At 49.9% G+C, this 22,568-nt stretch overlaps 1 protein-coding gene across 1 annotated transcript in view; it reads right to left on the reverse strand.

The window, feature by feature from the left end:
• Window positions 1–9,569: 9,569 nt before the first annotated feature.
• Window positions 9,570–22,568, reverse strand: part of TRPM8 (transient receptor potential cation channel subfamily M member 8) — a 30,608-nt gene continuing 17,609 nt past the window's right edge. The window contains exons 16-25 of the mRNA XM_056496372.1: window positions 22,178–22,394; window positions 19,620–19,711; window positions 18,761–18,899; window positions 17,856–18,027; window positions 17,514–17,691; window positions 15,523–15,713; window positions 13,809–13,908; window positions 12,846–12,879; window positions 11,817–11,903; window positions 9,570–10,537 (exon numbers count right to left, since the gene is read on the reverse strand). Coding sequence (XP_056352347.1) covers window positions 11,853–11,903; window positions 12,846–12,879; window positions 13,809–13,908; window positions 15,523–15,713; window positions 17,514–17,691; window positions 17,856–18,027; window positions 18,761–18,899; window positions 19,620–19,711; window positions 22,178–22,394 — 1,174 coding nt within the window. The 3' untranslated portion in view covers window positions 9,570–10,537; window positions 11,817–11,852. The remainder of the gene's footprint in view (window positions 10,538–11,816; window positions 11,904–12,845; window positions 12,880–13,808; window positions 13,909–15,522; window positions 15,714–17,513; window positions 17,692–17,855; window positions 18,028–18,760; window positions 18,900–19,619; window positions 19,712–22,177; window positions 22,395–22,568) is intronic.

The raw sequence follows: 22,568 nt of genomic DNA on the forward strand, positions 1-22,568 counted from the left end.
CCTCTGCGTCTCTGCACAAAACACGGCGCGGAAGAGAACAGCAGGAGGGGCCTGTGAGTCCCAGGGCTCTGGATTTGTGCTGCTTTAGCTCCACAGAGATGCAGGCAAAGTGAAGAAGCCAAACTGTTTATTGATGGAAGGCAAAGCAAATGGATGAGCTCAAGGGGAAAAAAGGAGAGGGTCTCAGGGCTGGAGGGAGGGAGCTGTCAAAAGGGTCAGAGAGTGGAGGGAAAAAGAAGGGGATGGGCAGGGTCTGACAGCTGGAGGGAGAGAGTAGGCAGGGAGAAGGCTTGAGGCAAAATGATTGTTCCAATCATGCTCTGCCTGGAGCTCCAGCAGCCCAGAGAGGTGGTGTGCTCTTCAGTGTCGCTGGTTCACTGGATCTTGAAGATGACGAATTCGTTAGCCCTGTGGGGAAACAGGGCTTAATTTTCCAGGTTACAGCATGATGGACTGGAATCTTGCGTCTGAACTTGAAGAGCTGGAAGAGGAAGGAACAGAGCCACGGTCACAGCCTGGATCAGTGGGGACATTAAAAGACCCCCATGCCATGGCTATCGCACCCTGCTCTGGCAATGGCCATGACAGAGCAGGGACCACCGGGATCAGCCCGAAGCTGCTGGCCACGAATCCCCCACATGCCCCTGAAATCTCTCTGTGCTCTGCCCTCGCCGCCCCCCGTCTGCACAGGGAGCAGAGCCCTCCACAGCCACGACAGGGATTGCAGCCCCTCCTGTCAGCAACACTGCCCTCACCCTTGCAGATGAGCTGGGTCTCTCCTTGCTGCCTCCGCAAGTACTGTCCTTCGATCTCTGGGAACACAGAGCTGGTTATGGACCCTGGCCCAGATCCTACTGCTGTAGGACAGAGAGGGAGCCCGGGCTCACCCATGAACCTGACGGCCGCCTCTCGCAGGGGCTCCTGTGGGCTCTGCAGGTACCGCAGGGCCTGGCGCAGGTGCTCGGCCGCTCGGCTCCTGTCCTCTGCCAGCTGCAGAGAGCGGCGGGAGGGAAGGGTCGGGGCGGGCTCCGGCCCTTTGGCAGGCGCTGCCCGCGCCCGGCCCCGGCCTCCCCTGCCCGCACAGCCCTGAGCGCGGCCAGCAGCCGCTGGGCCGGGCTCTGCAGGGGCACAGGGCCGGCTGTGCCCGGGGAGCCGCGGTGCCGGCCCGGCCCGCAGCCCCGCTGGGCCGGGGCTCCGTGGGCAGCCGGCTCGGGGCCGCAGGAGCCTGGAGAAGAGCCCGTGCGGCCCCTGCGTGCAGCGCTGGGCAGGGCCGCAGCTGCCGAGCGCACACAGTGAGCGCCGCGCTCAGGGGGCTGCTCCAGCCTGAGCCTGGCGCTTCCAGGCCGTTCTTACCAGGCACTCGGTGAACTTCCACAGCTGCCCTGTATTCAGCACCCTCTGGAGATGTGTCTTTCTCAAGAACCCGGCCACACAAACCAGCGATTCCCGAGAGGCCTGGAGAGCAGCAGAGATGTGGAGATGTCCCCGCAGTTCAGGACACAGGACCCGCGTCCCTGTGCCCAGGCCTGGAGGAAGCTGCAGCCCGGGAGGTGCAAGAGCAGAGGCTGCTGAGCTGCCTCCCAGTGATCCACCAGCATCTCACAAAACCTCACCTTGGCCACGTGCTGGTTCTCATCATGGCAGTGTAAGAAGAGTGGGAGCAGGCTCTGGCTCACAATTCTCTCCAGGGCCTTTTTTCCCTCGTCCACTACCAAGTCTATAACCATGCAGAAGAGGTGAATGGAAAGCAGCTGCACATGTCTGTTGTCCTGGAGGAAGTGGAGGAAAAGACCTCAGAAGCAACTTCTCCAGAGTACCTGGACAAAGGCCCAAAAATCTAGAAGGCACAAAGTTTGTGGGCAGCAGCCATTGCTCGTGGCTGGGGGCACAGAGCCTTACGTTTTCCAGGAGTGACAGGAGTGGCTCAGCCAGCTTTGGGGCAGCCGTACTGGATATCATGAGGTGTTTGTTCTGGAACATATTTATGAACACAGAGAGGGACATGCCGATCACCTATCCATCTGTATCAGCCAACAGCTTCAAAATGCTTCGAGACAGACTGCGTATAGGTCTGGCCTGTGTGGAAGACAAGGCTGTGCTGTGAAGCCATGAACGGCTCCACCAACACTGCCCTGGCACTGCAACCTCACCCTGCTGCCGCTGGGCCCAGCGGCCAAAGGCCTGTCCCAAAGAGCTCAGGGAGGTGAGGCAGGAGAGCTGGGAGCATCTGCCTCAGCTCCTGGAGCCCAGCCAGCCCGAGGGGCTGCTTTCCACAGCGCAGCTTCCGCTGCTGCCCCCTTCTCACCAGCGAGGGATCCTTGCTGAGCAGCACAAGGCCTCTGAGCGCCAGGCGACGCCTCTCCCTGGAATTGCTCCGCAGGAACCTTGACATGATCTCAAGGATGCTGTCACCACATTCACTCAAATCCAGGCACTCGAGGACCTGAAAGGCAAAGGGCAGTGACAGGGGACACACAGGAGCCCAGAAGCGCACAGGGCTGGGCCCAGACAGCAGCACAGGGCACGGGCACCGTCCCAGGCAGCTGTGGCTACGAGAGGACAGAGAGTTGGGAGGCAGCTCAGGGAGGCAGTGCTGGCCATCAGGCTCACCTCCACAAGGAATGCCAGGGCAGGCAGGTCCCAGCTTGGCTCTTTCCTTCTGAGGTCCGGGTCAGACAGGAAGGAGTGCGCTGTGCGGGGGCTCCTCACGGCACCGCTCTGTCCCGTCCTGTCCCGTTGCGTGCTCCGAGCACTGTGCCGTGGCCGTGTCACCGCCGGCTCTTATATCACCACACGTCACAAAGGGTCCTTTGACACCCTGTCCTGTTCTATGCCATGGTGACCATGCTGCACCGTGTCACAAAGGGCCCTTGCACACACTGCCACCGGCCCTGGGGCTGCTCCCAGCCCACCCAAAGTGGTCCAGGCTGGAAGGAATCCCTCACCCCAAGTGTCTAAGACAGCCCGAGAGGATCTTTAGGAAGGGCTCCAACCATCAGCAAACGCTGCCCTGCTCTGCGGGCTCAGGGCAGCAGAAGGAGCCCCCAGGGCTCCGACGCAGCCGCAGCGGGAAGGGCGCGGGGCCTTGCACAGAAGCTGGCTCGGCCTCCTTGGGACACGTCCCGGCTGGTGGCCGTCCTAAACCCGCGGCTGTGACACAGACAAGGAACGTGTGGGCCAGGGCACGAATGCTGCTCTGACCCCTGGGCCCTGCGAGCACTGAAATCAGCAGGTGTGGCAGAGTCCCTGCCCAAGCAGACCTGCCACCCCCCGAGCCCCGGCAGCGCTGGTGCCCGGCTCCTGCCCCAGAGACCTGTGCCCCGGGGGCTTCTGTGCCAGAGGGAGCCAAAGCCCATGTCCCCTGGGGGCTGTGCTCCTTCCTGAAATGATTTTTTCCATAGAAGGGATTAGCAGTAGCAGAAAAGCACCAAGAGCTTCTGAATTTCACAGGACAATGAGACTCTGCAGAGCTACTGTCATTTTTCTTTTGGCTTTCCTTCATGTTTTTCAAGAATTCTGAAATAAAAATCCAACCAAGTCTTAAGTTTAACATCACCATTTTCTGTGTCTGCGGCTGAGGCTAGAAGCTGTGTTTGCAAAGTGCTCCGTGTAACTCTGGGAGGAGAAGCTGTTCTGTGCCCCTGAGCACAGTGCCAGCACCCTGAAGGGTGCAGCCAAGGGAAGTGCTAGAAGTAGATTTGCTCTTCTTGTGCTCATTCCTGTGCACGCTTTGGTGCTGTTTCTGTTGTACCAGAACCACATGGGCAGCTCTGCTCTAGGGGACATTGCTGCCCTCTCCCTGGCAGCCCCCGGGGCCCAGAGCACTGTGTCAGGGGGGCCTTGGTGACAGAACCGCAGCCTGGGCACCAGCCCTGCCTCTGCCCCCTGCCATTTAGTGGCAGCACCTAGAGGACAGCCCCTGCAGGGCTCCCCTTCCCTCCTTGCCCGGATATGGGTCACTGGGCAGTCAAGGCTCCACTGTGCCAGGCCAAGCTGTGGCAGGAGGGAAGGGTTGGGGCAGGCTCTGCCCCTTTGCCAGGCACTCCCTACACTACAGGAGCCTGGAGAAGAGCCCCTGGGTCTAGCACTGGATGGAGACTGACTCCAGAATTCAGACCTTACAGAACATGGTTTCACAATTACATTCACACATTTACAAGACAACAGACCTCTGGAGCTACAAGCAGGTTTTTATCTAAGAAAGGAGTGAACAAAACCCACAAATTTCACATCCAAGTCATACAAATGATATTGGAAAAAATTTCTAAAAAGGAACCTTATCTTAAAAATTTATGATGCAAGCTAACTGCCACATGGATCAGTGAAAGCCTGGCCCTTTTATAAACTTTTCAGCAGGAAAATACAAATATTTCCACATGTAAACAAATACCATTGCTATTGGTAGTGCTGGATGCCCCAGGATGATGTCATGCACAGCATATAGTACAGTTGGATCATGAGGGAGAAAACAGCAGCCTTCCTGAAGGTATGATAAGGTTATAAAGCTAACAGAGAGTATCCAAAGAGCATAAAAATGATGAGGGGACAAGAGGCGAAGTATGAGGACCAGCTGAGGTCAATTGGCTTGCTCAGCTTGGAGAAGAAGAGGAGAGAGAGGGAGGAGATCTCAGCATAGCCTGCATCTTCATCCTGAGGGACAGCTCCAGTCGCTGCTCGCTGTGCCCAGGGACAGCACCCGAGGGAACGGCTGGAGCTGTGTCAGGGGAGGGTCAGATCAGGGAAAGGTTCTTCCTCCAGAGGGTGCTGGCACTGCCCAGGCTGCCCAGGAAATGGGCACAGCCCCGAGGCTGCCAGAGCTCCAGGAGTGTTTGGACAGTGCTGCCAGGGATGCACAGGGTGGGAGTGTTGGGGTGTCTGAGCAGGGCCAGGGGTTGGACTCCATGATCCCTGTGGGTCCTTCCCACTCCGCAGAGTATACGATTCCATGATTCCTAGACACTGAGTGCGGGGGACTCCTGGATTCTTTGTATCAGGGTGGACTCGAGGAACAAGACTCAGACGCTCTGTAAATGCTAAAAGCTACAGTTGCAGTTTATTATAAGGGAGTCTGCAAGGAGCTGCCCGGCACAGCCACGTGCAGATTAAAGAGATAAAAAGGGGGAGAGAAAGAGAGAAGAAGGAGGGTAAAGAGAGAGAGTAAAGAAGGTAAAGAGGGGAAGAGAAGAGGAAAAGAAAAGAGAGCGACTTCCCGTTTGTAACACAATAAATCCACTTCCATCATGAATATTCTAATTCCTAAGAACCAATCTAATACAAAATACTAATTCTATAGCATTTACATACAGCCTATAGGAAATCTTACATTAGCATAGCATGTGACATTCTAAACTCTAAGATCTAATCTTTGGGTGCAGGTCAGTCTTTTGTGTCTTTTGGCCTTTCCCTCTGGCCAAAAGCATTGTTTAGTTAAGAGTGGATTGGCTTCGGTGAGCCATCCTATTGTGTACCTGGTTATTCAGTAACTAGGGCTTGGTATCTCAAACGTGGCTTTCATTTCAATTTCATCCATGGTTTCTATATTCCCAGAATCTGAGCATTCATATTTGCAAGATTCCTCAGTTTCATCTTCTCCAACATCTCCCCCGTTTTGTTCAACAATTAATACATTGGATATTGCTTTCATTAGTATTTGCAGGGTACAAATATTAAAACTAAAATTAATACTACTAGAATACACAAACTTATTTTAGAGTTAAACAGAGTTTCTTTAGCCAAGAGGCAAAGCCTTAACTTTGAACAAACTGTTCAGCTAGGTAGTAACTTTTTGTAATTTGGTCAGCCAAATTTTTTAAATTTTGCAAAATAGTTTGATAACTTTATGCAGCAAATTTGTGAAAATTTTCACATGTGTTAAATAGACAGATGATATCATAGCTTGCGGATTTGGCTAAAGCAACCCAGGCATTTATCTTAGGTTGATTTACAGATAAGGTTTTACTATAAAAACTAAAACAAAGGAAGAAAATTAACATGCATTTGAGCAAACGATAAAATTCCAATTTTTTCTTGAGGTGTTTTTGAGTTTTTAACCAAAACCGGGGGGTGCAATGCCGTCAATTCCCCCTCTGTTTTGTATAATATGTGTGCCAGGTTGCGATAACAGGGCTGAACTGGATAAGTCCGGCGGTGGATCTGGCTTTGGTGCGGTAGGCATATAGAGTACTGGACAGCGGGCTGCGGAGGGGTACTGCTGAAGGGACGCTTTGGGCCATAGGAGAGACGGGGACAGCGCAGATGCAGGAGGCGCTGGCGAGTTGTGGGCATGGGGGGTGTTCGTGTCCAGTGTTATGTGGACAGGCATGGCGTCTGTGATTGTGGAGGGCTGCTTGCTGACGGCTCCGGCGGGGTGCTGTGGACCGGGAGGAGCTGGGAAGGACTGAGTAGCACTGGTGGGTACGGGCTGCGGAGTTGCATTCAATGGGGACTAAAACGGGAGGCAGGATCTGGGCTGCAACGGGCGGCAGCAGTTGAACTGGGGCAGGATGCTGTGTCAGGGCTCCCACCGGCGGACTTGGCTGCATGGTGGCGGCCGGCGGTGCCATGCGGGTCGCAGGAGGCGGAGCCGTGTGCGACGGGACCAGGGCAGGAGGCGGAGGCGGGGCGCAGGCGGGGAGGTGCATAGGGAAGGTAGTTTGCACTGCTGACACGGAAGAGCAGCTGAACGGCGGCGCGGCTGCGGCCGTATCTCGGAAGGAGGGTTGGGTGGGCGGCGGCTTGTCGGTGAACGCTGCCGACTGGGGGTGGGGCTCTGCCGAGCACCGGGAGTTCAGGGGGTGAGCTGCGATGGTCACCGGACAGAACTGAGGCAGGAACGCAGTGGCTCGAGGCGGCACAGGAGGTGGGGGAGCTCCAGGCTGAGCGTCCCCCACCGCCTGCCCGGGGACTGGGCTGGCCGGAGCCTGCAGCGCTGGCGTGGGAGCGACAGGCACGTCTCGGCACTCCGGGACGGTGGTCGGCGCCGACGTTGTGCTCCGCGCATCCGTGGAGCTGCGCGCAGGCAGCGGTGCATCGGCGCGGGCCAGCTCCGACGGCGGGCTCACTCCGCACCAGGCGGCTCCCGGGTTGGGAACGGGGAGCATCTGTGCTGCCGCCGGCAGCGCCGGTGTGGAGCCGAGCGGCGCAGCCCGGTCCGTCAGGACGCTGGACTGCACCGATGCCGTAACTGCAGGCACTATGGCATTTGCAGACTGGTGTGTCTGCAACGGGGGTGGGAACAAAAGGAGCCGCCGCCACGGGCGTCATGGCGGCGGCGCCGGGTATCGGGGGAGGGGCTGAGGGACTCGCGGGAGCGAGGGAGGGGGGCGGGGTCGGCGTGACGCCATCAGCGAGGGGCGGGGCGGAGGCGATGACGTTGGCGGGTGGGCGTGCAGGGGCGGAGCCAAGGGGCGGGGCCAAGGCAGTGACGGGCGCGGGGGCGGGGAGAGCGGGGGCGGGGAGAGCGGGGGCGGGGGCAAGGGACGGGGACGGGCCAGGACCGGGGGTGGGGAAAGTGCAGATTGCGAGAGGAGGGGCGGGATTTGGGGTTACTGAGGAAGCATGAGAGACAGGAACGGTCGTAGTTACCGGGACGGGAGGGAGATTAGCAAGATTGGGTGCGGACGCGGCGGGTGGGTTTACGGGGACGGAGTTTGGGGATACGGGAGCGGAGACAGGGGGAGGAGGGGCAGGAGCAACGTGGGTCAGAAGCGTGGCGGCAGGAGTTTGGGGAAGCAGGGAGACCGGAGCTGCGGGGCCCGGGGTGACGGAAACCGCGGGGGGAGGGGCCCCGGGGGCGTGGGGGATGGTGCCCGCCGGGGCGGCGGGAGCAGCGGGAGAGGCTGCGGGGTCCGGGGAAGCTGGATGGACTGGGGGAGCGGGTCCTGGTACCACGTGGGTTGGAGGCGCTGCGGCCGGGACTCGGGGGAGCAGGGGGACCGGTGCCGCGGGAATTGGGGTTGTAGAAACGGAGGGGGGAACCGCGGGGGCATGAGGGGAGGTGGCTGCTGAGGACTTGTCCACAAACAACTCAAGCAACGCGCGACATGCCGGGACTAGTTCTGCTACAGCCATATCTCGGCGGGAAATGCGGTTAAAAAGTTTAACCCCTACTTTCTCCCAAAAATCTGCGGTAAAAACTACGGAACGGTCTGCATGAGGAAAATTAAGTAAAGTCCACTCCAAAAGATTTTTTAACTCTTGCTTAGGCAGGTCATGGTGATGAGAACTTAATAAATGTTTCAACTGCTTATACAGGTCTCTCTCTTGAGCGGAATGAGTCTGTCCCATTATTAACTTTTATATCAACTTTTAACTACTAACTTTTATATCAACTTTTAACTACTAACTTTTATATCAACTTTTAACTACTAACTTTTATATTAACTTTTATATTAACTTCTAACTACTAACCTCGGTTTGCCGCTGATACAGTGTAAAATTTCCGGAGTCCCACGAAAGCGCTGGCCAGGCGTCCTTTCTGGGTGGAAGACACTGTATTTCCGGTCCCCTCTGTGAGCACCGCTCTATGCGTCGCTGTGCAACGGCGTAGCGGACTCGGGACCTCCCTCCACTGAGTTACAGCTCACACACCGCCAGGCAGCGTGTGGCTGTACTCGGTGCCACGGCGGGGAGTGCCGCGGCGGTTCCCTCAGAGAGCTCCAGGCAGTACTGACCGGCAGTAACTGTGTGCTCGAGGGCTGTCAGAAAGTCCGTGCAAAGCTTGGCTCCCCTTACTCCACGGCTTTCTCGACAGTAAGAATATTTTAAGAGCTCCAGCCCAATACGTTGCTGAACCAACGCAAAGCTGTGCTCACGGCAAGCGAGGAAAGTAGGTAAAAGTAGGTTTAATAGTTACCGTCCAGGAAAAAACGTCCCGCAACCAAAAACGGGTGAGCTGGTTCTTTAAATGACGTTGGGCGCCACTCTGCGGGGGACTCCTGGATTCTTTGTATCAGGGTGGACTCGAGGAACAAGACTCAGACGCTCTGTAAATGCTAAAAGCTACAGTTGCAGTTTATTATAAGGGAGTCTGCAAGGAGCTGCCCGGCACAGCCACGTGCAGATTAAAGAGATAAAAAGGGGGAGAGAAAGAGAGAAGAAGGAGGGTAAAGAGAGAGAGTAAAGAAGGTAAAGAGGGGAAGAGAAGAGGAAAAGAAAAGAGAGCGACTTCCCGTTTGTAACACAATAAATCCACTTCCATCATGAATATTCTAATTCCTAAGAACCAATCTAATACAAAATACTAATTCTATAGCATTTACATACAGCCTATAGGAAATCTTACATTAGCATAGCATGTGACATTCTAAACTCTAAGATCTAATCTTTGGGTGCAGGTCAGTCTTTTGTGTCTTTTGGCCTTTCCCTCTGGCCAAAAGCATTGTTTAGTTAAGAGTGGATTGGCTTCGGTGAGCCATCCTATTGTGTACCTGGTTATTCAGTAACTAGGGCTTGGTATCTCAAACGTGGCTTTCATTTCAATTTCATCCATGGTTTCTATATTCCCAGAATCTGAGCATTCATATTTGCAAGATTCCTCAGTTTCATCTTCTCCAACAACTGAGAATGAAAACTGATACAATGCTTTGCAATGTAAATAAATGCCATTTTTAGTGCCCTCAGTTGGCTGTGTCCTCAGTTATAAGACAAAATATGACAAAATTCAGCTGCTATTTTAGACAGAAAGCACAAAGCGCCACATCACCATATCAAGCATTGTTCTGTTTAAAGCTTCCAACAATCTCTTGTCCATTTCCAAATACAAACATCAGCAAACACATGCTGAAAAACTCAAATGAATTCCAGTATTCCCAGGATACAAATTATGACTAATAAAACCACGCAAGGATTGTGAACAAGGCCTTTGGAAACTCTTCCTAGATGAATTAAAGTCTCTCCCATGCAGAGCTGTAATAGCTGAACTTCTGCTCTGTTGCACAGTTCCAGGTAGAGTGGGAAGAAGTCCACAGTGTTCCTGTACAGTCTGAAATAGGGATGCAGTCTTGGACCAAAGGCTTTCCTGGGGGAATGATGCTGAAATCCACTACATTCTGGCACACCAGCATTCCAGACCCAGCAGGTCTCACAGACAGCCCGTGAAAGGAGCGAGTGAGATCTGACTACTACAGGATGGAATGGGAGGAGAGATTCATTCATTCAGACAAGCAATTAGTGCCTGAAGGAAACCCATGCACAGGCCCCTCTGAGTGAAATGGAAAAGCAAAGGGATTTTGGCAGCAGCAGCAGAACTCTTGGAAGTAGGAGTGCTTTGCAACAACAGCTTACAAGGACTAATTGCTGCCACTGGACATTAGGGCAGATGAGAATAATTTGGGTAATGCGGGAACCCTGTCAGGAGGTAAGCAGTCATCTCCTGTTTCACTACAACCTTGCAACAAGCAGAAACGGTTGTTTGGTGAACAAAAAAGCAGCAAGAAAATCCTGCTGACTCCTGCAGAGACAGTGACACTCTGGTGCCTCCGTTACCTTCTGCTTCGGGGTTACTGCCAGCTCCAAGCAATTCTTCATGAATTGGTACCTGTGTGAGCAACAGAAAGAATTGGAGAGAGTAGAGCTCCCAGCCCACCTCAAGGCTTTGCTTTCATCCTTACATCATCAGCTCAGATGGCTGGATACCTTGTCCAGGGGAGGATGTCCCTGCCCATGTCTGAGGGTGGAACTGGATGAGCTTTAATGTCCCTTCCAACCCAAACCATTTTGGTATTCTATGATTCTTCTAAAGGCACTGTCATCTATAATGAGAGGTCTCTTCCCACCAGCTCCATCATAAACTGCTGCCCCAGCATATCTTAATTACAACCTGTTTTCCAGCCACACTGCAGCTCCCTTTGATCCGAGCTGGAGATGTTTGAGCAGCATGGGACTGAATGGCCTCCAGAGCTCCACTATTCTACAGCCTATTTTCTAGGCAACTTGGAGTCCAGCACATCCTTAGAACCAGCCCAGGAACTGGTGATCCTTGTAGATTTTATTTGGTGGTTGCAAGTCATTCATGACTAAATGGAACTTAGGTCAAGCTAACATTCAGTTCTTCCAGGAAAATGGTGAGCTGACTGGGACAGGTTTAAGTTCTCTTGGACAAAACCTTTCTGTGGAAGAAGGAGCCAGGCTGATCAAGTTGTTCCAGATTACCCCATTCAACAGTTACACCTCTTAACCTGCTGTCTCTAAAGATAGCAGTGTTCTCTGCATCCATCAGTAGTCTGTCTGCCTTTCACATTCCACTGGTGCTTTTGGCTCCAAGACAACTCTTCTTCTAAACTGGAGGCAAAAGGACATGAGGCTCATGACCAGACACTCAATTGGACCAGAGGCTTTGGGTCAGCTCTTCACACTGCAGCTTGTTGTACAGGACATGAGAAGGCTACAGTGATCCAGCCTAATGCCCCACATTGACAGTGGAAAAATGCACCGTATTCCTGCCCTCACTTCTGTAATTTCTATTTGGGTTTCCTGCTCTTCAGAGTTAAATGGTACCAAGGGTAAAGGGATCCAGCACACAGCTCCTCATTTTCTAGAGGGCCTCCAAAATAACCTTGAGTTAAGTCACAGTTTTTCAAAGGTAATCAAGCAAAACAAGGTATTTTAAACTGTGCCAAAAAGTGATAGAAACCCCAGATGGAAAATTATATTTTTCAGAAAGAAAAAACACAAACAAGGAAGAGATTTCAAGTCTCCCTTTTTTCCCAGTCAATATCAGACAGTATGAATACAAGCATCAACAATTAATACTAACTCTTCTTTCAAAGACACAATTTGACACCACAAGGCAGGGAATGGATTTAAAGAGGGCTTACCCTGCTACAGTAGCTGCTCTTGGAGTTCAGCTGCACTCATTTAATTTTACTGGAAATCTCTTTCAGAAGGCCTTTCAAATCCGAGAGCTTAAAAAAAAAAAAAAAAAAAAAAAAGTTATTTTTGTAAAGTCCATCTAGCTGAACGAAAGCAATGCTTTCCTTCAGTATGAAGTCTGCTCTTCATATCAAAGCATTTGTATGAAGACTCCCCACTCCAGAGGCCAAATATGTAATTCAAGGAAGCCTCAGAAAATACTCACTGTGAAGGTCTTTTCAGCATCACAGGCATAAAAAGATGATTTTATGGCAATTCTCATTATGTGCTCTCTGGTGGATCGGTATCTTTATGTTGCTTAATTATCCCATGCCTACAGCACCAGAAGCTAAACCTCACAGACACCTCTGGGAAGGGGACATTTCAAGTGTGTGACACCCCTTCTTCCCATTGGTGTTTCATGGGCCTGTTACACAGCTGAATATTGCAGTCTTACTCTAAGATGGAAATGACTTTTATTCTATTCTATCCCATAAGGAACAGAGAAACACTCCTCCAGTGCTTAGCAAATGTCTTTCTGCTTCATTTTCCAGCACAATACGAAGCTCTTGTGGCTTAGCATGGACCTTACAGCTCATTGTGTTCCACCCCTGCTGTGTGCAGGAACACAGGCTGCTCCAAGCCCCAGTGTCCAACTGGGCTTTGGACACTTCCAGGGATCCAGGGGCAGCCACAGCTTCTCTGGGGACCCTGTGCCAGGGCCTCCCCACCCTCACAGCTGAGAATTTCTTCCCATTATCCCATCTAACCTGCTCTCAGTTCAAAACCATTCCCTGTTGTCCAAATCACTACCTGCCCGACATTCCTATCTATGGAATGGCACAGCACGGTAAAAAAGCCCAGTTAAAAGGGGGTCCTGATGACAGTGACAAAGACTGCACATGACTCTGGGAGGCTCATTTTCCTTGCCATGGCACACCCCCTGCTTTACTAGAAAGAATCATGTTCCCCAGAGCAATCTGGGACAGAAGTACCTTTGCATCCAGTTGCCTAAATCGATGCACCATCCTAGAAGCAGAAGGAGAACACAGAGCAAAGGGATCAGTCTGGATATCAAGGAAAACCTAGACAATTACCACACCCCAACTCTCCCCAGTGTTCCATCCTCCCCAGGAGGCAGGGCTGTATGTGACTGACATTTTTAGTACAAAATAAATGAACTAATAGGTGAATTACTACTAGTAGCATGCTACTTCATTTTCCTTCTCAAGACACTTTTGCTTCCAGTACCAAGGAGATGTTTTTGGTATTTGTTTGGCTTCTTATCCAACACTGCATGTCTCTGGGTAGTCTTACCCTAAACACTTATTTGCAGACAGCAATGTTCATGCCCATGGATATAGAAGGGTCTGGTTCTTCTCACCCATTCCTATTAGCTCTCTGATTAAGGGAAATACTCAAGCTGCCCAAAGCTAGCAAAGTTAAGCAATCATATAGAGCAGGTTTTGTCTCTAGCACTGTTCTGTTTTCTTGCTTGCCTCCTGTTTCTTTTTTCTCTTATAGTATTACTCTGAAAACAGTGAGACAGATCCCAAAGATCATGTTTTTATGAGCTGGCAGTCAAAGAAACATCCAAGTGTGAGTCTCCCAGCTTCAAACACCATAAATCCAAAGAGCCTCTTCCCCTCCTCAGAAGACTTTCCTACGCCTGGCTACTACCTACAAATCTCCATCTGGATTACTGCTATGGGAATGTCTGGTATTCCAGGCCTAATGGTAAACATTCTCTGCTAACTGTACAATCATAGAATTATTTGGGTTGGAAAAGATGGAGTCGATTCCACCATCATTTCACTTTAGAAATAAAAGGCACATTTATGCTGATTCTATCTACTTACTCATTAGTTTGCAAACATTTAGAGCTGCTGAAAACTTGCCTTCACTAAAAATGTTCAAGAGAAAATTAAGAGAATGAAGGCAAAGATGGGCAGACTTACTCTTCTGATGAATCACTTGCTTTTGTGTTGATTTTGACAAGGTAATTTTCCTTCATGACAGCTTCCCATGCCAGGATTTCATTGTCTTCATTTCTCGAGCCTGGGAAATGCATTTGAAGAAAAAAATACTTAATTTGTCTTTCCAAAGCCAAGATGCAAAAAGGCTGGGTCACTGTGTGTATTCAGAGGTTGATGATTCCCTTCTCCACACCCTGAGCACTCGCAGCCCCACTGCCCACCTGTGACTCAGCTCTGACACAGGTGACACCAATGCCTTTCACTGAATGCTCCTGGCAAACAGAGTGACTAAAAAACACAAAACATGAGCAAAGATAAAACCCAAAAAGCTCCAAAAGTCTTTCTGGACTTTTTTGAATCTTGGTTAACACAGATGCCTCTGCTTCAACAGGTATAGGACATTCCAGCAAGTTCCAGTCTGGGTTTGAGCTTTCCATTTGTATCTACATTATCCCATATTGGATCATTAAGAGTAACATTTTTAGAGCCATGATGTATGATTTTTCAATGAACTGAAACACTCCAGAATGATGAAGAATTGTCTTCTCTAAAAAGCATTTTGTGGTGGTGCTGTAAATTCAAGAACTGACACTTTGAGGCATCAAGGTCCTTTCCAGGGTAATACTTCAGCATTTTATGCTGTTCCAAGAGGACCACAAAAACCACAGGGGTTTAAATAAAAAAAATAATAAAATTAACTGAGGCAAAAGAAGCCTAGAGCTGGCAAACAGCTGAAGATCTCTTTCTTCCAGCCAGTGCTCCTCTGACCTCACATATCCCTCAGCTTTTCTCCATCATTCCAACAACCATTTAAGCACCCAAATCCCAACCATTTCCGTAAGAGTTAAATGGGGAAGGTAGGATTTTACAACAGTCAATACATCAATGTGCTTCCTCCATGCAGTTCTCAGTTCCTATCAGCAAAACCACAGTCATTTTCTGGCTCTAATTAACTCTCCCATTCTTTCAGAGCTGCAACATCAACTGTGCATCATTTGAGCAGCAATATCTGCCTTCAAACAGTTTCCCCAGCAAGGAATCCTCACAGTGATTTGGACAGCCAAAACGATGTAGTGCTAAGCAATTTCATACCCCAAAGCATGCTCTTCCTCCTAAACTGGAAACAAATGCAGCTTCTGCTGCAGGGCAACAGGCAGGTTGCTGATGGATGGGAACAAGCCAGTCAATTAACTCAACTTATGCTCTCCCAGCTGAGAACACACTACATTTGCTGGGGGTGGGGGGAGCTTGTTAAAACAATTCCTATCTGTGTCCTCTGACAGAGGAATTAAAGAAAAAATAGCTTGAGAACTGACTCGCCACAGTTTTGAGGTGGTTTGCTCATTTGGCTACATCCAGAGGGCCAGGAAACAGCCAAACTCACAACCTTGCAAAGCTGGGAAGCAGCACAGGCAGCCCTAAAGAGTTAGGATTAATCTGAAGTCTTAATTGATTTACACACACAAGGCAATTCTACACCAAAACAGCTTGGACAAGAGAGCACTGGATAAATCTCACTTAAACTTGAATCTTACTGAAGAGATTTCCAGCAGCACAATAGATTTGCATGACAAAGGTCTTGGAAATTTGCTAGCACAGCACAAAATGCCTGGAATAAGCACAGGATGCCATGCAGGAACTGCAATGCACCAGCTGCAGAGATGACTTTTGGGCAACAAGGAAAAATCCAACTCACAACAAATTGACGGCTCTTTGCTTTCTTTCTTACAGCAGCACTTGAAGCATTTCCTCATCACCATGAATATGTAGGCAAAGATGACAAAGGGGAAGGGGATGGTCAGGCGACTGCAGTATTCCTGGACCAGGAAGAAACGCTGGAACTTCCACACCTGGTCATTGTTCTCTTGCACTGATCCAACAGTGTAGCTAATGGGAGAGAGGGAACACACCCAGGATTAGTTGTTCTCCAAAGAGCTGCATCAGAGCCAAGAACACAGCATTTCTCTCCTGTACCAGAGCATGGTTTTATAGCCACAGAATCCCACAGTGGTTTGGCTTGGGAGGGACCTTAAAGCCCATCCCATTCCAGCCCCTTGCCATGGCAGGGACACCTCCCACTGTCCCAGGCTGCTCCAAGCCCCAGTGTCCAGCCTGGCCTTGGACACTCCCAGGGATCCAGGGGCAGCCACAGCTGCTCTGGGCACCCTGTGCCAGGGCCTGCCCACCCTCACAGGGAACAATTCCTGCCCAATATCCCATCCATCCCTGCCCTCTGGCAGTGGAAGCCATTCTCTGTGTCCTGTCCCTCCATCCCTTGTCCCCAGTCCCTCTCCAGCTCTCCTGGAGCCCTTTAGGCTCTGGAAGGGCTCTGAGCTCTCCCTGGAGTCTTCTCCTCTCCAAGTGAGCACCCCCAGCTCTGCCAGCCTGGCTTCAGAACAGAGGGGCTCCAGCCCTTGGAGCATCTCTTCTGGGCTCATTCCAGCACCTGCATGTCCTTCTGATGTTAGGGGCCGCAGTCATCCTGAAGGCAGTAATTTTTATTGACAAGGAGATTATTTAGTTTGTTCTTCATAGAGAGTAATTTGCAAATGGGAGGAACTAAGACAATAGAAAAAAAACCCCTTGAAGTTACAAATAAACTGGAGAAAATCCGAATAGGAAGAAAATACTCCATGTACTTTTACTACTCAGCTCTAAGTAATCTTCTTCTAGCCTAGAAACATGAGAACAGGACGCTTATTCACAAGATATTGTCTTATTAATTGAGCAGATAACTCCTTTCTTAGGAAAATAAAAAACAAACCTAAACCTAGAACACTTTCAAGAAGTTTAAAAGCTCCTACAACTTTTAGTAGAGGTATTAAGGACACCCCAGGCACACATCAAACTCACAGCACAAAGCACTGTATGAACCCAGCAAAGCAACAACCACAGGAGGGAGCAGCTCCCAGGCTGTCTGACCTTTCAGTGTGACATTAAGTGGCAGATGGATGCTCCCAAAATGCCTCTGCTGAGAGCCTAATGGACCTTTACAAGAGATAAATCAAAACCTTCACTTGGTGAAAATTCTCCTTTTGTTTAAAAGACAAATACAACTGGCAAAAACTAGAGGGTTTTTTACTGGCATCACAGCATAAAATAGAGCATTTACCATTAGGTGCTGTTAAAGTAAGTGTTCTAGCAAATACTTTCTGGGGAGTATGAGCATGCTTGTCTCTCCCCAGGCAGAGATATGCTGTACCCGTCCTGGCTGCCTTGCCAAAAATAACATTTCCAACTGTCTTTAGAGTCCAGGTAAGCCTGGGGAGAAAGGTTCAGAGCTAAGGGGAGAGCAGAACCTAAATCTGAGGCATTCTCAATCAAACATCTGATCTCAGGCCAGCAAACACTGGCAGTGTCATTCAGATGAGAGATCCTCTGGAGCAGCACCAAGAGCCCTGTCAATACTCTTGCTGCAAAACTTCCTGCCAAGGTACCATCAAAACACAAAAATAAACCTGGTGGTCCTCAAGAATGGTGGCCAGAGGTTGAGTGCTCATGTTGTGAGCATAAAGCAGAAGAGGAGCAGGGGTGGAGGCAAAGGACAGGCAGCAATCCCTCCCCAGGACACTGCCCCAGCTTCCCCCAGGCTGCTGTGACAGATGCAGAGGCAAGGGCTGGCTCCCTGCTGTTTTCCACCCCGTTTCCCAGAGATGAGCAGGAAGCCACGGCTCCTTCGTTACGCACCCGAACATGGCCACGAGCAGGTTCACGAGCAGGATGTTGGTGGAGAGCATGTAGATGCACACAAGGGGAATGGTGATCCACTCCGGGAAGCGAGGCTGGTTGTTGGCATCCAGCTCCACGCACAAGGGCTTGGACTCGTTCCCAGAAAAAGTGCAGTGGTCAAAGTTGTAGGTGGTACCTCAGAGGGTGAGAGGGGAGAGCAGACAGTCAGTTCTGCCAGGCCCAGCCTCAGGTCCTGCCCTCATCCCCATGGCCTCCTCCGTCCCCTGGAGGCAAGGGGTCAGCACAGGGCTGGACAACCTCTCCCCCCACCCAGGAGAGACCTCCCCAGAAGACAAATACCATCAATGTCATCGGGGTACTGGCCAAACATGGCCAGGTAGGGCTCGTAGATGACGGAGCGGAAGATCCACTCCCAGCGGTGCTCGTTCTTCCTCAGGATGCCTTGCCTGGCCACACCAAAGGCCACCATCCACACAGCAAACAGGAAGAGGAAGAAGAAGACATCTATCATCTGACAAAGGACAACAGGCATCAGTCAGTGCCCCGTTGCAGGTCTGCTGCAAGCCACACATGGATGGCTTTTTGCTCTTAATTTCACCAACACACATGGGAATAATTGACCACTCCCATTCAAAAAACTTCCAAAATATTTATGCAACCATAAAAGCAAGGTGTGTTTCAGAATACAGGAAATCCCCCTGGCATCAGACAGGCTCCACAAAAGCCACAACCAGGTGGTGCAAGGACTGTGTCTCACCTCACCTCACCCCTGTGAGGTGAAATCTTCTGGAATTGCCCCTCTGGGTGGCTTCCAACCAGCATTTAGAGCCCAGGCACTGGCCAATGGTTTCATGAATTTCTAGCACTGCATGACAGGCTGCTTACCATTCTCTTCCTCAGGTCCTCATGGGATGGATGCAGTACCCTCCTGTACCCTCTATCATCACTGTCTTGTTTGGGGAAAACTCAAGGTAGCAACAGAAATGTTTGAGGCGTGGAAGACAAAAGCTACCAGAAAGCAAATTTCTCCTCTGCTGCTCTTCAGCCTGGATCCTTTTTCTTTCCTTTCACACAGAAAAATGCCCTGCTCTTAATTAGGTCCCATTTAAACCTTAATTCATCCTGTTTAGCAGATTTAACTTGCTGCCATCATCAGAATGTGGTGATTTTACTCTTAAGGGGGAAGAAAAAAAAAAAGTCACATCATTTATTTAGACTCTCTTGAATAGCTGCCAGAATCTTACCATCCTCTGCAGCATAATAATTTTGGGTCCTAGATTCCTGCTAACTGTGAAAATATGGATGAGCCTCAGGGTAAAAACTATGTAGTCCAAACAGAAAATTACTCTCCCGGAATACCAAGAGCTTTCATCAGAGTGAAGCCTGATGGAGACAGCAAAAGAAAACAAAGAGAAGCCTTGGGTGAATCATGCAGAAATCAGGTAAAAACACACTGAAACATTGAAATGGAGAGTGGAAAGAGTAACTGGAAAGCAGAGCAGAGATACCCAGGGCCCCATGGCCTCCCCCACTAATGACAGGTGACAGAGATGGTTAATGCATACCTCATTTATACTCTTTCTTCCTGACATGGATCATCCCTGCATTTTTCTCTTATACTTAATGCTATTAACAGCAAAGAAATGTGTACCTGGAGCTACTCCCACAGCCCTCTGAAACCACCACAGTGCAACAGCTGCTCCACTGCACTGAGGCAACAAAGACTAAGCTACAGCTGACTGAACAACTGCTTTGGAAAGTGCTTTTCCATAATTTCTTTGCCAAGTTTTTTAACTCACCCCATAGTGTAGAACAGCTTCTGGAAGATAATGACATTGTGAGGCTGATGTAGGGACAATAACAGTCCTCTTAACTATAACACAAAGCCCCGGTGGTCATACTATATGGTCAGTAAGAGGAGACACAGAAAATCCTAAAGATCTTCTTTTTTTTTTTTTTTTTTTAAGTGAACACCTGTCAGTATTGGGGCCTCCCTAAAGCATATTTGATGAATACATAGCTCCTCAAAATTTCATTACAGGTTGTAATCAAAGCCCAAAGAAGCAAAGCCGTAACACAGACACAAGAGAAAGCACTTCTCACCTGAACACAATCCCTGCTATGAAGTAGAAGATTGCAAGGGTATCCATAACATTCCACAGGTCTGAGAAATACTTGCTCCCGTTCATGTACCACTGGGAAGGAAAAAGAACAGGGAGTAAGCCCTCCATGGCACAGTTTCCTTGCCCAATTAACTTTTTGTCACATGGCAGGTAACACCAGAGCTCAGATGGCTTTCAGTTTCCCCAGAAAGAGGGGTTTAATGTACCCAGCAATGCCACAAGTTACTGGCAACCTGGTTTTTTGGGTCTTGGTGTGACCCAGAGAACACTGTGGGAGGAGGGGGGTCACAGTGCAAGGGCAGCTGATTCATCCTGGCTTCTCTCCCTTCACAGAGCTCATTCACTGATCTGCCCCCAGCTACATGCACATGATTTGGATCCAAGATGCAGATCTAATTTATTCTTCTAATTACATTGCTCTCTATTTCTGAATTGCAAGTCTAGTGAGAATCCCTGCTCATTCCCAGACTGACTGGCACAGCAGCCTGGATCCAAAGTCTGTGCAAGAACCAGCTTCTAGAGTCAATTCAGAGGTGACTCATAAGGACAAGAAGCTTAATCAGGACAAACCTCTGCCAGACCTGGAGAAATAAACTGCATCCCCAATCATAATTCTTTTTCATTTCAATTTTCATTGAAATAATCAAAGCCTTGGAGAGTACTGCTCAGTGAGCTTCCAACTGGCATATCCAAGGAAGGCAATTCTGCCCTTAGTACTTCTATGGCAAACAGAAATCAAAGGCTGTTTTCTCCTAGGTGCTGTCTCTGCCCAGCAGCTCCCTAAAACAAACATCTGGGACTGAGGTGCAGGTCTGTTCTCCAAATTCCAAGCTCAGAGGTAAAGTCCACAAAGGTTTTGTCCAGAGTCTTTCTCCACTGGAGAAAACAGGGCTTTCCTTCACACCCCACCAGTCCACCCACTCACCTGGCTGGAGGCTACCTCCATGTGGCTAAGGAGCCAGCAGGGAAAAGGCCTCTCCCATCTCACTATGGCCACAACAGCTCTAAACAGGACAGGGAGCAGCTCCAGCTACTTACAGATCCCTGGGACCACCAGAAGGGAAAGCAGGGCTTACACTTCAGAGACTGTTCCAGACCAAGGGCTGATTTCTCCCCAGAACTGGTTATCCAACTGCAGCAGCTACAGTGGGACCCCAGGCAAGTTGCTCTGACCTTGCCTTGGGTGTGAAAACAAAATCTGAGATACCCCTCTCTTTTTTTCTTTTTTTTTTTTCTTTAGCTACAAAGGCCACAGACACAATTTTGATGCAGTTAGACCCATGTACACATGGTCTATCTCAGGGGAAGCCAGGGAGGAATTTGCCTGATAAGTTTAAAGGACTGGGACACTGCTCTGCATTTTGCTCCATTTCTCCTCCTCAGGAAAACAGCTTTGCAGCCCAAACGCTGGCTTCAGATAACTTTAAATCTTCAAATTTAGCTGTCTTCACTGCCAAATTGGTACAGTCTGGCCACCAGTTACTAAGGGGAACAGCAGCAGTTCTACCTGCTCAGGGTAGAGAGAAAAAGGGACATTGTTAGGAAAATAAGGATTCTATCCCTAAGGCTTTCCCCAGGAATTTTGCTGGGTTTACACAGGATATGCAAGGACAGGTCCAGACACCAGTACCTAAATCAGCAGAAACAAACACTCCATTAGTGTTTTTGTGACAAAAAAGTCTTTTGCTTTTCCCCCATTTTCTTAGCAAGTAAAGTTGCCATAAACAGGCTTCCACCTTGACTATTAAAAAGGGAAAAGACCACAGTAACAGCAGCATCAGAAATGTCATCTGAGCTCACTTGTAAACCGTTTTTTCAGGGGTAGATGATCCAGCAGATCACCCACAAACATTCACAAGGTGACTCGGGCCTTACAGGAGAGTCAGAAAGCAGCACTGCACCAAACCCACACACCCACTGCTCTTCTGACTCCCCCAGCATCCTCCCACTGCTCTGACCATGGACTGGCAGAGACCAGCTTGCCCCAAACCCACCAGATTCCATGTAAAATCAGGAGGAGATAGCAGATAAGTGGCTGGCTATACAGGCAGTCCCACATGCTGTTCCCACACCACAGGTAACCCAAAGCTGATCCCTGAGTCTACACTAAAACCAGCAAAAAATGTATAGATGATTAAAAGCTAAACAGAAATGCATAAAGATATGTGGCTTACTGGTAAAATAAGATACAAAGGGGGTGAAATGTAGAGAAGAGAGGAAGGAATGATTTAATCTAAAGGTATGCACTAAGATAAATGTGCTAAATCTAACCCTTTATTATCAACTACCTTGGCAAGCCAGGCATTCCTGGGAAACATCTGCACTGACATCAGCTTAACCTCTTGGTGCACAGACTCTGCAGCTACAGGGCCACAAGCAGGAATTAAACATCAGAGGAAAAAAACCCCTCCCTGAGCTGCCTGAACATCTGTGCTAGGAAGTGGCTCCCCTGAGCACCAGCCTGCACTGCCTTGGAGGGGAAAACCACAGGGCTGTGGCTCTGACACTAAACTTTCTGGGGCTGCAAGCGCTGCCTACTTGTCTCACTTCATCACAAAGCAGAATGAAGACCAGCACGTAAAGGATGATCTCCAGGGCCGTGGGCTCCTTCTGGAAATCCATAAGCAACACGTAGGCGAAGAGCAACAGGAAAGCAATGTAGAAAATGACGTTCCAGGAGAAGACCACAAAGGGGGAGGTGAAGAAAGACACATAATATAAGAAGAGTTTCTTAGTCTTCTCCACAGGCTTTTTCCTGAGGAATTAGAAGAGGGAAAAGCATAGATTTTATGCCTGGAAACATTTGTTTTCTTCAAAGTGACAGAGAGAAGGGTGCACAGTCTAGCTCAGGATGTTATTTAAAGACATCTGCTGCCCTCAGGCAGTAAACTGGTACATCTTCCAGCTTGGATGGGGCTTGGAGACACCT

Source organism: Oenanthe melanoleuca, chromosome 7 (assembly GCF_029582105.1).
Source record: "Oenanthe melanoleuca isolate GR-GAL-2019-014 chromosome 7, OMel1.0, whole genome shotgun sequence".
Lineage (NCBI taxonomy): Eukaryota > Metazoa > Chordata > Aves > Passeriformes > Muscicapidae > Oenanthe > Oenanthe melanoleuca.